Source organism: Episyrphus balteatus, chromosome 3 (assembly GCF_945859705.1).
Source record: "Episyrphus balteatus chromosome 3, idEpiBalt1.1, whole genome shotgun sequence".
NCBI classification, from domain to species: Eukaryota; Metazoa; Arthropoda; class Insecta; order Diptera; family Syrphidae; genus Episyrphus; species Episyrphus balteatus.
In genome coordinates this window covers 13,868,325-13,882,329 of record NC_079136.1, presented here as the reverse complement: position 1 = coordinate 13,882,329, position 14,005 = coordinate 13,868,325, and the positions used below count along the sequence as shown (strand labels likewise).

Here is a 14,005-nt window from a genome sequence, read left to right as displayed (position 1 = left end):
AATTTTTATTTGTTTTTAATTAACTTGGCAGTTTATTCATTTTAAATATTGTGTTTGTTGACTTTGCAAATAAATGTTTAATATTGAAAAAAAAAAAACAATTTCTATTGTTGAAAATAAATAAAATATCAACACGTTTGAAACACACGAGCTTAAATTCTAAGGAAAATGGTAGTCAAACAAAACTTCTTTGTTGTTGGTTCTGTTCGCTCACTAATAATTTACAAAAACACATCAAGACGTCATATTGACAGAAAAGACTTTAGACCATGAATTTTTAACACTTTGTTTTTTAACATTTCAACCCGATTACGGTAAAGTTAAAAGGGTTAAACCCTTGTAAACCAACATCGCAAATTTTAAAATTAATAATGTCACGATTACACGTATTTTTTCAAAATTCAATATCTTCATTATTTACTTAGTTTTTTTTTCGAAATTTAAGGTGTAACAAAATAAGTTTAAATAATTTATTTTTTGTAGATAAATGCAAAAATTGAAGCAAAAAACTATCCAATATTTATTTTTAGGCGCATTCATAAAATCCAAAAATAAAACCCCGTTAGTTTATGCAGGGAAAATATTTTTTCTGAATTTCGTATTTTTTACACAAATTAGCTTGTTTTCAAAAAATGCCGAACTTTCAACTTTAACTGCCAATTAAAAACTATTGGTGCCATTTATTAAAAATATGGTGTATTATTTCGATAAAGCAATATCTAAAAAATATGTTATAAGCTTAAAAAGAAGAAAAATATAGTTTTTGAAACTTTTGTTGGATCTTTGTTGATTTGTAAAAGATATGTCACATGGAGCTACAAGGCTTGACCAATTTATATGTTCATTTGTTCCATCATAGCTCCTAAACTTCGTATCGTAATTTGATAAATGATATATTTTTGGAAGCGTCTTGTTCGTCCAGTGTTTATAAATTAATTGTCGTCATGGCATGAATTTGACAAGCATAGGAAAGATATAGCAATGAAATGATTCAAATTTCGAACCCTTATTTTTCATATTGATTAATATTTGCTTTTTGGTTTTCTTGAAAATTGCCGTAAAATAAAACTAATGCAAATTAAATCTAACTTTTCCCACCCGTGACATATCTTTTTTATATGAAAACGATCTAAGCTGACAATGTTTTGTGTAATAAAGCAAAGGATTTAAATAAAAATTTTTAATTTTGAAACAAAAACTGACTTTTTGTTGTACATTAAATAAATAAACAAATAGATTTGATATGTTTATAACAAAAAAAACCAACTGCCAACTGTTTCTTAACTTTACGAAACCAAATATTTGGTTGTGGTTCATGTTTTTGGCCCGGGACTGTTATTTCATTGCATCTGGCTTCCACCTAATATATCAATTGAACGATGAACTTTTATTTTTATTTAAAAATAAATTTAAAGATACGAATTTCGCAAGTTCTCGACCAGGCCGTTTATTTGCCTTAACATTTTCAAGGAAATTGTTGTCGAAACAAATTAATATCTCAACATAAATTTAATGCAAAACTATCTATCCTTGTTATAGAAAATACTTTTTCCCCACTCCTTAAACAAAAAAATTAAATACTACAAAAAATTTGAAGTTTTTGCTTCAAAAATTAAAATTTAAAAAAATATTTAATTAAATTTACATCTGTCGAATAATAAATAAGCTTACAAAAATATTTAAACCTGTCTTGCACGTAATATTCTATGCAAGACCACTGTTATGAATCGCCCCTAAAAAGGTCGTCTGTATTAGTTAATTATTGTGATTTTCTTTGTTGCAATTTTAATATCATAATTAATTTATATCTTTTTTTTTTATTTTCTTTTTAGTTATGATCGTTCGTCAAGAAGACGTAAAGAACGTTCAAAACGTTCACACCGTAAGTCACCAACATCCGGAAGACGTGCCAATACTTATCGCTACAGGGACGAAGCTTCACATAGTATTTCACGTCGTCGCCATCGTGATCGTCCAAAGGAAAGGGAAAATAGGACATCACCATCTAAGGTAAAACCATTTCTATTTATATACAGGAAAAATATATTTTATTTATAATTTATAACAAAAAAAAAAAAAAAGTACAAAAAAAATAATAATAAGAAACAAAATAAAGTTTCAACGAGATAAGAGGAATACAAAAAAATTAATTGGTTAGGTAAAAGAAAATTACATTAGTTACTGTCAGTATTTGTTTTGTATTGTAGCTTTTTGTTTTTTTTTTTTTTTTTTTAATTTTTATGTTTACTTCTTGTTATGTCCTTTTTTCTGGTAGTCGAAAGTTATAGGGAGTTTTTTAAGAAATGTAGGGCTTTTATTCTAATAAATTTTAAACTTTGTGGATTGCATTATTTATAGGAAGGATTTTATATTATAAATTATTACTAAGCAAGTTCAAGATTTTACCTAGTATATATTTTTAATTTTTTTTAAACCATTTACGAGACTAACGAATGGCGATACGTTTTAATAAAAAAAGTCAGAAGATGTGGCTCATAAACTCTGCTTTTATTTAGCATTGACAAATTCAGAACTTTTAAAAACGAAATTATTTAATCATTTAAGAAATTATTTATTTATTTAAGAAAATGACATTTCACATATTTTTCTAAAGGTTTCTAAAAATAACTTAAAAACAACGATGGAAATGAACTATTTTTAATAGGTTGTAAAAGTCATTGATTCATTTTTGAATCATAACTCTTTTGTTTATTTTTATTTTTTGTTTATTTAGAACCTAAATCACTTTTACTATATACAAAATAACAAACAAAAATAGTGTCCATCTGGTTATTCAATGTGGCTCTCGCTCGACTCAGACAAAAAACCTTTGAACCTAAGTAGAAATAAACAAATAAAATTTATTCGTATACCTACCTCAATGCTTGCCAATAAATTCATGTGATAAATTTTTTACTCATTCGATGTGTTCACACTAATTTTTTCGCAAAGCTTACAAAATTTACCTTTGCTAGCAGTCTGAAAGTCTACTTTATATTGATTGGCAACGAAAAAAATAATTCACTTAAGTGATTTTTTTAAGTATATTATTATTTTCTAATAATTTTAAAAAAGAATTAAAAATTTAATTTTGGTGGAAGTTTTTCGATATTAAAATATTTAATAATTAATAATAATTATGGTTGTAAAAATATATAAAAAGGATAATTTTGATGATTTGGTAGGAAAATTTATATTTGATATTTATGTTGGTGATTTTGTTGAAGAACAAATATTTAGAGATGACAGCGATGATTATCTTGTAAGTTAATTCAAATTCAATTTATTTTCAAGGACTCGAAGGATCATAGGATGACAAAAATTAATTTTTTATATTGAGTGCAAAACTAACCTACATTTTTAGTGCACTGTATTTATTTTGTTTGCTATTTATTTACATTGTGATGGTTTTTTCTTTTTTTTTTTTTTTTTGTGCATCAACCTTGTTTTGAAAATAAATAAACTCAATTTGTCATCAAAATATTTAAATAGTTAATAGCTTCGCAGAAAAGCTTTTTGAGTACTTTTTTGTAAGATTTGAACAGATATGTTTTAAGACGTCTTAAAAGCATGCAGTGCGTGGTACATTTTGATTTTTTTTTTAATATTTTTTTTTAAATTTCGTCAAGAAACAAAACACTAAAAATATATAAAAACACTTCATTTTCACACTGGATTTCTTTCACTGTCGTTTCCTTAGTTTTTTTTTTTTTATTGATATATTAGACAGCTTCGTAACGAATTCTTAAATAAATGCTATTATTCAGACTAAAAAGTAGAAAAAATGAAGATTTGCCTGCTACGGGAAATAAAATGCACGACTGGGTCGCACGAACTTGCTCTTAGAGTTAAAGTTGCTTAAATTTTTAAGACTTTTTATATAGAAATTTGGAAAAAAAAAATTCGTTTTTTAAAAAAAAATAAAATAAAATCTGAAATTAAATTGCCCTCCAAAACAAGTATGCAGTCTTGATTGATATATTAAGATGCATTTTTAGAAAACAAATTTTCAAAATCGTTAGAGCCATTTTTTAAAAAACTAGTTTTTTATAAATAATTTTTTGGAAAAAAAGTTTTAAAATAAAATTGGTATGCAATTCTGTAGAAATCACTAATCAACATCTAAAAACAAAATTTCAAAAAAATTCAATGTCCCGTTTTCGAAAATTTGATTTTTCAAACAAAAATTTTCAAAATTTTTTTTTTTAAATCCAAAAATTATTTTTTTCAAAATTTTATTTTTAGCTTATATTTAAATTATATAAATGCTTCTTTACAAAAAGTTTCGTTGAAATCGAATAAGCAGTTTCGGAGATAATCGGATTTGAAAAAAAAAAAACGGTTCTATGGCAGGTACCGTTAATAATCATTTCAAACAAAATTTTTTTCATTGAAAGATAGACCTTAGCTTAAAACTAACATTTGAATTTTTCAATTTTACTAAAATCAGTATATGACAAGTACCGTTATTTTTGGTCCAAAAAAATTAATTCCAAAAACCCCTCTGGAGAGTCGCCAAATAACGCTACATACCAAGTTTGACATTAATTGGTCCATCCGTTTAGGCTGTAGCTTCTTATACAGACAGACGGACTTCCGGGACCCACTTTTTTGGCATTGTCTACCATCGTAATGTCATGGAAAAATGTTATCTCAACTTTTTTTTTTTATACGAATGCATAACTTGATATATACCTAGTAGGTACCTATGTATACCGCAAGTAAAAATAAACTATCTTATTTAAAAACCTAAGGAATACAAAATTTTGAATATGTATTTTGTTTTTTAACTTTACTTTAAAGAAATTATTCAGAATTTAAACCACACAAAATTACGTTTATGTGGGATTTTAAACAACAATTTTTTTTTTTAAGAAACAAACATGTTTATTTGCATTTGCTTGTGTAAAAGACAAATTTTAATTTTTTTTTTCAATTTGCAGGTTTACTGCCAAAACATTCCTTAGTTGTTATTATTGTCTGTTCTCTATTTGAAAAAATAAAATTGATTGGGCTTGTGTTCTAAATAAAACAAATAAGGGAAACAACAAGTTTATTTAATAAATGTCCTACCGTAACGATGTAATGGCCTGTACTCGTTTCTAATTGACGTGGGAATTAATAAATAATATTTATTTAAAAATTGACCCCAGTCAAAAAGTTAGTGTGTCATAAAATACATCTTCGACTTTGCTGAAACACAAATTAAAGGATTGAATAAAGGCAGGAATGCCCCGTTTTAATCCCATAAACCACGTAACCTTTGGTTGTTTTCAGTCTATTTATATTTAAATAAATAACTGGATTTGCAATAGTAGGTTTTTCCGTGGGTAGAACTTTTACTAATTTTGTTGTTAAGCATTTAAAAATGGCCCATCACATCTCAGCAAACTTATTTCCAGCTCAACTCACGGTATCACTACTTGAATAACCCGAAAAAAAATTTTGAGCTGAGATGTCCCGAGTTGAGTTAGCCGAGATGAGTTGTCCTGATTTAAGTTGAATTGATATGTTATGAAATATATTCAATTAGATTTTATAACTTTCAAACCGAACAAAACGAAAAAATTGACAGCAATGCTAAAAGTAAATTGCCTCCTACATTTGTTTACTTTTTACTTGAAAAGCGGAATGATAGTGCCGATTTTACAGATAGAGACATTTGCATTTATAATTCCAACAGTTTTACTAGATATGTAGTTAGGTTGTTCTAGCAAATTAGTCGTATTTCAACTTTCAAAACTTAAGCTCATATCGGAAAGCTAGTTTCATGCTAAATACAGATTGGTACTAAAGCTGTTTTAATTCAACTTCTAAACTAACTTCCCAGTTTATTGGTCGCATGATGATTCGCTGGCAAAGTTATTCTGTTTTTGTATGATCTTGCAGAGCTTTTCTAAGATTATTATTAATAATTTCTTTATTTAATTTACTTAAAGTGCTTTAACTTTGTTAATATGTATTTACCTTTTACGAAATGAAATGAATTTAAATAATTTAGTTCTAATAAAATATTTTGAAAAAAAAAAATATTACTCATACACCCCGTAGTCCGGTACATGTATTTACTACATTTCCGTCCTAAAAGTATGCAATATGTTTAATTCCTTTAAATCTACAACAAAATTCAAAAAAATCTCTTTTAAAAACCTAAACTATTTACATTAACTCTCTCCTCTCCTCATGTTTTTTGTGTTGTTTATTTGTTTACATATTGAAACAACAACAATGAATCATTCTTTTATTTTCGTCCCTAATTTCGATAGACAGTTTTACAATAAAACCCAAAATTAATGGCCCTTACAAAATAATAATCCACCACAGGAGATAATTTGTTGCATTCAAAAAAAATCTTGTGAAATCTGAAGAGAGTTTTTGATAGATCTCAAGAGATCAACTAAAATTAAAACATTCTCTTGAGTTTTCAATATTTAAAACAATAAAGGCTCTTTCTTAATCTTTAGCAATTCGCGCATGACTGCAACCACTATAATTTGAATGCGAAACTTGCTCTTTTTTACTCTCAAAAACGTCATGTAAACAATTCAAAAATGCTGCGCGCGTACAACTCAGTATCTTTTTTTAAAAATACAAAACGTCATGATTATTGCGCATTGATTTTAATGCTCTCTCTCTCTTTGTATTTTTTGATATTTTCATGTATCCTTCTTCTATTCCAACTACACCTTTCTCTGTTCTCAACACTAAAAAAAAAAAAAAAGTAACGAAAAAAAAAATCGTATCTGTGATTTTTTTTTTCGCCTTGCGAACTTTTTAAATGTTGTGAAGATGTGAGTCTTGTTGTGTGCGGGTCTGTCAGACTGTCTATCTATCCTCTGCGCCTTAACGTAGAACTAACCCACCGCAGAAGATCTTCATTTGTCGGTTGTGCGCGGCGAACAGAAATCCGTTCCCCAAAAAAAAATATACAAAAAAAAAATAAACGAAATAAATCCACCTTCTCTCAAATATATAATTTATTTTGAGGAACTAGAGATTTTTTCTATCTTATTTTTTTGTTTAGAAATCAAAAATTTCGTTGAAGTTATATTCTTCTTATTGCAAAATATAAGAAGAAAAAATGTAAAAAAAAAAATTAATTTATATTTAAATTTAAAATTAAATATTTATTTTTGTTTTTGTTCCGTTTTACCCCCTTTTTTGTCTTAAAAATAACGATAATTTGAACGATCGTCCCTAAAGTGTTTCGAAAAGTGACGAAAACTAAGAATAATTTATCATCAAGAATATATCTCAAAAATATTTTGTACAAAAGTGCTTAATGTTAATTTTAAATTAAAACAAAAAAAATTAAAAATCATTTTTTCTATTTGAAAATGTTTATTATTTCCTCCTCATTTATGAGTGCGGATCAGTGAATATTTTTGACGCCATCAAGTCGAATGTGTTTTTATTTTTTTTTTTTTATTTTTTTCTTCACAAGAGAGATCAACTTATCTATTTTAATCTGTGATATAACATTGAAAATATAAATTGCAAAAAGTACAAGAAAAAAAAAAGTCAAATTCATTTTCTTCGTTCGACTTTTGCTTTTTTTTTTTTTTTTTTGTTAATTTTCTTTTTTTGATGTGAGAAAGAGTGAAGAAAATATTGCTGATCGTCTTTATCGTCGTCGTCGTGGTTTGGTGTTCGTCATTGTCGTCGTTTGGAAAATTTGGATTATTGTCTGTGTAGACAAAATACACACGCATTTGGAAAATAAGGAAAAACTTTCTGCTGTTCTGTGTCTGCTGAAACCCCCCCCGGGTTTTGGTGAATATACTACAGACAGGCACACGTTTTGCGCCTACTTTTATTCTGGCTGCTGAATTTTTATCATGTGTGTATGGATATTTAGTTTGAGCAAATAAAACGAAATACAAAATTAAAAAAAAAAAGTAAAAATCCGAACGTGTGATGTAAAATAATGGAAGAAAAAAACTATTTTTAGAAAAATACACTTCTATTTTGAGTTTAATTTTCTTTTAACCAATTTTTGACAAATGAATACAATAACAACAAAAGAAAAAAAGATTACAAATCGGGAACAATAACAAAAACAGTGTTCTAGTTTTTATACACAATTAAAAATAAAAAAAAACTTTATTATTATTTTGAAACTAAATTTTCTTCTTCTTCTTCTTTGGGTCTTGTTGATGATAAATAAAAAATTATAATTAAATTATATTACTAATCATAAATTTAATGCATATTTTTTGCATTTTTTTAATACCGACCGGTACAAAATTTCATTTCAAAATATCAAGTAAACACGATGAAAAGAAGTGAACAGAATCATGACAAAAGAATAAGAAATCAATTGATTTTACATCGATTTATTTCTTAATTAAAAATTAAAAAAAAAAGGAAGGAAACAAAAAAAAAACTATTTTTAACAAAATAAATTGGAGGAAAACAAATTAACCGATCAATTCGTACAGTTGATTAAAAAAAAGAGATCATAGAAAGCTAAACTACAAGTATTTAAAGTACATAAAATACTGTCAAAGATCAAGGTTGCACGTTTCGTAATTAAATCGATTTTTTTCAAATTAACATATTTGAAATTATCTCTATAGTCGTTTTCTATTTATTTTATTTTATTTCTCAACTCTATACTTAATACAAGAATTTGAAATTCAATTTCAAGATATAAAAGTGTCTCATTTTGTTATTTGAGTTATGTTGCCGTCATTATAGATAACACTGTAATTTTAAATCGGTATTTTCTATCTTCTGAGGGGGATTCACAAGGAATCCGGATCATTTTCTTAGCTTATTGCTTCTGACATTTCAAGAGCAACATATATTTGCACGTTCTTCTAAGAGGAGGAGTTGCAGCTGATCTTTTTTAAAACAGTCAATTCAGTCGCAAATTTATTCTTGCAAATATTCCGCATAAAAACTATTACTTCTAAATCAAAAAATCGCCCTTTTTTTGTTTAATAAATTTGCATAAAAGGTTAAGAGCCCCTGATTTAGAAGTACTTGCTTATAATAGCAATGATTGACTAAAAATGATATACATATTAGCCCTGCTCTATTGGAGGTGGTAGACTACTCATGAGTAGAAATCTAGTACAAAAACTACACATTCTTCGAGCAGAATATTATGTGTAGCAGATCTACTCATCTCCGCTTTATTCGACAAAGAGTTATGGGTGGGATCCACACTACCCGGCTCCTTCAACTTGCTCTAAATTCTAAATTGTAGAGAGAATTGAAATCGAGAAATTAAGACAATATTCTTGTACTTTTTTTGATAGAGTTATGGGTGGGGCCCCTTTATTACTTAGTCTTAACCTTAAGATAAAGATTTGATAAGAAACTTTCAACTCTCTTCTATGTGAGTATTTGAGTACTTACTTGTGCCAAGCTGAAGATGAGCTTCGATTCAACAATTCAGAGATTTATCTTGCAACATTAAAATGTTATCATTTTCCCATAACCCTCGTCTGCAAAAAGTGCAAGACTTTGAATTTGGTTTGGGACTTAAATCCTTTATTTTTTTTTTTTTCCTAGGAATATCTTCTGTCTCTTACGAAAAATTGACAGCCTCATTAAAAAGTGCTTTTTACTTGCCGTTGCCACGTTCTCGTCGCCCAAAAATTGTATTTATTTTTTATTCTTTACCTTTGAGAGACTAAAAAAATTATTAAATCAAACAAACCTATTTATGCTGAATGCATTCATATGAAATGTCATTTGTATGATTTGACATTAATTGCCGCTTCACAATGTCTTTGCTTTGACAGATCTTCTTTTCGCATTTGACATTTGTAGTAGTTTTAAGCAACAAAGCAAAATATGACATAAAGTTGTTAACCATTTTTATATTTTTTATGAAATTGGCAAACAAATTGCTTTAATTCTGAATTGAGTTCAATTCTGTTTTTATACTGCAGTCAAAACCTATATTTGTTCCAAAAACTGCGATTTCTTGAAGTTATTATTTTAATTGTATGAATATGACGTTTAAAGTTGCAGTTAGGGAACAAGGCTTTTTTGTTATTTTAAATGCGACCTTAGGGGCTAGTTGAATGAAGCGTACGGGAAACTGAGGTGAAAGTAGTATTCTGAAGCAGGCATAAAGATAAACAATATTAAAGATCTGTTCGCATACTGTGAGATTACTTGATTTTATTTGAGATTTTAATTCAAAGTCCTTATTCGTCAAGTATTTTCGACAAGTGAGGGCCTACCAACATGAATTCTTATTAATTGACTGCTATTTTCAATATATCACATTTAGCAGAATTCAGTACTTTTTTTGAACTTTTTTTTTACAAAATAAGTTTCTCAATGCAAAATGTCAAAAAAATACAAGACTTTTTTAACATAAACTCTAAAATGCAATGAGGCGCCTAGCTTTCTATGAATCCATTGAAATATTTAAATTCTAACATGAAAATAAAACAAATCCGTCACTTGATGCTTCATTTGTACATACTCGTGGTCAACTAAAAGTAAATCAAAATAAAATCATTATTTTTTGGTTAACCAGAAACAATACTATTATTTCTTTCTTTAAGGTTCACTAAGATAAGAATAAAAACAAATTGAAATGTGCATTCTTTTCGAGGCTAGTTTCCCCAAATCGATTCGAATTTATTCGATTGACATTCTTTGTCGCTTCCTTAAGTTGCATATTTTCATTGAGCCATTTCTACCTTTCCTTCCTTATTTTTTTTTTTTTTATTCCATTTTAGATTAAATTTTTTTGTTGTTGTTCTTTTTTTTTTTGCAAGTTTTTTCACACTTCTTCGTTTTTTTTTTGTCTGTAAAATGTAAATTTCTTTGATGATAAATAGAAATTGCGCAAATCAGTGCCAAGCAATCGCATTCGAATTGGTTTATTCATAGAAACGAAATTTTGTACCACAATCGTTGTCGCAGCTACTAAAACATTACAAAACTACGCGTTAAGCAATTTTCATCGAATCGAGTTGATGTACACGTTCTTCGATCAAAATCGATTAAGTAGTTTAAAAAAAAAAAAATCATTTAATTTTAACACAAGCACTTTTCAGTTAGCTTTTTTTTTATAGAAAATTATGCACTAAATTTTATTGCTAAGTTTAAAAAAAAAAGTTATAGTTAACCTAAAATAGTAAAATTAATTTTTTAAAAAAACAATGGACTATGAGCATAGTGAATTCCTTGCACTAAGTAGTGCTTCATCGAATAGTCTTAATAATTTAAATAAAATTGTCAATACCACCAATGACAAAATTATCAATAACAATAATAATGACAATAACAACAACAATGTCAACATCATAGAAACCTGCAGTAGTCCAATTGACAATTCAGCTGAAAATATTGCTGCAACACCGCAACACATTAATAATATTAATAATAATAATAACAACAATTTCCAATCTCGCAGCTATAGCAGCAGCAATAGTGATGAAGTGTCATCAACGGCGGCAGCACCTCGCAATGCCCTATTCTCGTGTTCAACACCGGTTTGTTTGAAATTAACAACCCTACCGCAATTTATTCCCATTGACTATCAAGGTCAAGAGTCGTCGACTTCGACATCATCTATGTCGTCGTCATCCATGTCGTCGTCATCGGGTTCGTCGTCGGTGCCAACAGATGGCGGTGGCAGCGGCGGCAGTAGCAGCAGCAGTGGTGGTAACAGTGGCAACACCACCAACAACCATTTGCTAATAACAACAACCACAACCACCACGGAGAACGTTAATCCACCAGATCCCGATGGTAAAGGCGGCCAAGAGCAAACCACCACAAAGACTACGACAACAACAACAACCACAGCGATACCTGTTTCGGTGCCCGATTTGGCCAAACTCAATCTAACCTCCCCGAATGGAATCGTTTTCAAGAGTGGAGACCTTCGTATGACGATGAGTGAACTTGATCAGTTCGTTGAGTCAGCTGTAGCTGAAACTCTTGCGGCTGTCGAAGCAGACAAACCGAAACCAGGTCATCGAGTTAAGACACCACCACCGGTGGGGGTCAATCTAGGTGTCACTCTGAAACGTGTTGAACCTGTCAAAACGCAAATTTCAGTCAAAAACGGTCCAATGTTGGGTGTTGTTTTGCGTAAAGTTGAAAAGAAAGTTGAACCAATCAAAAGCATTCTAGATGATGATAAGCCACTTTATCATTTATCTATAGTTCGTACTGGTGGTGATAGTCCTCCAAAGACCAAGCCTAAACCAAAGTTAAAACCAAAGCTACCAAAACCTGTGCCATTGCAAAAGGTTGCAACAATTGCTGCAATACCTTTAACTCGGCCAACAACATCTGCTGCAGCAACAAGTGGTGGTGCTGCTGCTGCTGCAAAACCACCTGCTACAGCAGCGACTGCTGCTAAGCTCGGTGTCCCACCATCACCATCTGGTACCGCCTTACAAAAGACCAAATCTGCGGCAAGTATTAGACCTCCTAGGCCACAAGCGGGTGTTCCAATTACAATACAAAAGATCGAAGGTGATAAGATTATTATTATCAAAAAGATTCAAATCCCGAAGAATAGTAAAGTACCAGCTGGTTTTATTCAGGTTGGTTGTCTGTCTGTCTCTGTCAGTCTGTTTTTTTTTTTCTTTGTTGTTTTGAATTGAATTGTTGTTGTTTTGGTTGTTGGTGGTGTCGTTGATGATGTATATGTATATGCGAGTCCATTTTCGTTGGTGCATATTTGAAATGTAGAAATGTCAAAAGTTTTCGAGATGTCATTTTTTTCAATGTTGACATTAATATCATCTATTGACTGTTGGAATCGTTATATCATAAGTCATAATCATGACACGCTATTGCTCAGAATCCTCCAAAACATTTTTGTGCAACTTTAAATAGGAATCACAATTCCCAAATACTCGCGCGGGAAAACAAGTCAAGAAGGTTGTACTAGATTGTGGTTGATGGTATCTATTCACAAAGACTTTGCCACGGCTGGGTCGTCAATCGCTCACTACAAAACCATTGATTTCTATTTTCTTGACAGTTTTTAGCTTTAAAAGACCGCAAATGTGCCCAATTTTTACATTTTTGTGAAATACAGTCAGATAATCTAAATTTGATACTTTTGCTTACAAAATTAAGTTGTAAATATAACAGATTATACCAGTTTTATTAGTAGTAAAGTTAATGAAAAGAACTAAATTGCTATTTCCTTCAGCATAATGTTTCTTATGAAGCTGTCAAACAAATTTATTCCACCTTTTGAGTGAAAACATGGAATTGAGCTCTTTGGGAACATTAAATACTAATATGTAAAATTCTGCAACAGTTTACCTTTAGCCTTAGTTTACCATTTGATAGATGAAACTGTCAACATTTAAATCAAATATGATAGATCTTATTCCTCAACAATGAAAAATGTGATGTGGTGAACTTTCTCAAATGTCATTTGACTTTTAAAATTAGGTGTGTGTCCGAAACGTAATATTGAAAGTATCGCGAAAAACTATAAAAAAGTTGCTGATACTCTGTAACTAACTTCATAAAACTCATTGAACAAAAATTGAATGCAAACATTCAGCGTTGTTTAAAAAAAGTTTAAAATATGAACGCGCCAAGTAAAATTTTTGACATTAAACAAACAGTCTAGATGTATTACTCATTTACACTAGCGGTTTTAAAGGGCAAACTTTTGATTTAACCTACGAACTTGCAGAATAGCAAAATGTACACCGTAATGTACTTTTTCTTAATATTAGGTTTTTACTAATCATCTATTTTAGGAGTTGAACAAATCTGGCCTACACTGTAATATATGTACTAGATCAATTACAATTAACACCAGTCTATAAGTGTTTTTGAAAACATCACCCATACGAAAAAACACATAGTGATTAGTGATTAAAGAAAAATAGACAATGAACGAGTTCAGACTACTATAAGTTTTTTGTATGTTCGAATCCAAAGTCAGAAAAATTCTACCACATCACGTTTTTGAGATATTCCCGTTAGAAAATCGCAAATGCCGCTTGTTACCAGTTTTCGATATTATTTCTTAGCGTTTGGTTATTTA

General features: G+C 29.3%; 2 protein-coding genes across 2 annotated transcripts in view; both read left to right on the top strand.

Annotated features, from left to right (window-relative positions):
• Positions 1 to 7,090: 7,090 nt before the first annotated feature.
• LOC129913514 (uncharacterized) overlaps positions 7,091 to 14,005 on the top strand; it is a 41,173-nt gene continuing 34,258 nt past the window's right edge. Inside the window, exon 1 of the mRNA XM_055992242.1 lies at positions 7,091 to 7,840. The gene's annotated coding sequence lies outside the window, so the exon portion shown is untranslated. The remainder of the gene's footprint in view (positions 7,841 to 14,005) is intronic.
• LOC129913515 (bromodomain-containing protein DDB_G0270170-like) lies at positions 11,136 to 12,894 on the top strand. Its single transcript, XM_055992243.1, has 2 exons — positions 11,136 to 12,533; positions 12,829 to 12,894. Exons 1-2 carry the CDS (start codon positions 11,136 to 11,138, stop codon positions 12,892 to 12,894), a joined length of 1,464 nt encoding a protein of 487 aa, XP_055848218.1.

Excerpts from the sequence above, each read along its gene's own strand:
- LOC129913515 (XM_055992243.1), top strand. The coding sequence starts at position 11,136 with ATGGACTATGAGCATAGTGAATTCCTTGCACTAAGTAGTGCTTCATCG. Across the intron at positions 12,534-12,828 it reads TACCAGCTGGTTTTATTCAG|GAATCACAATTCCCAAATAC; the intron begins GTTGGTTGTCTG and ends AACTTTAAATAG.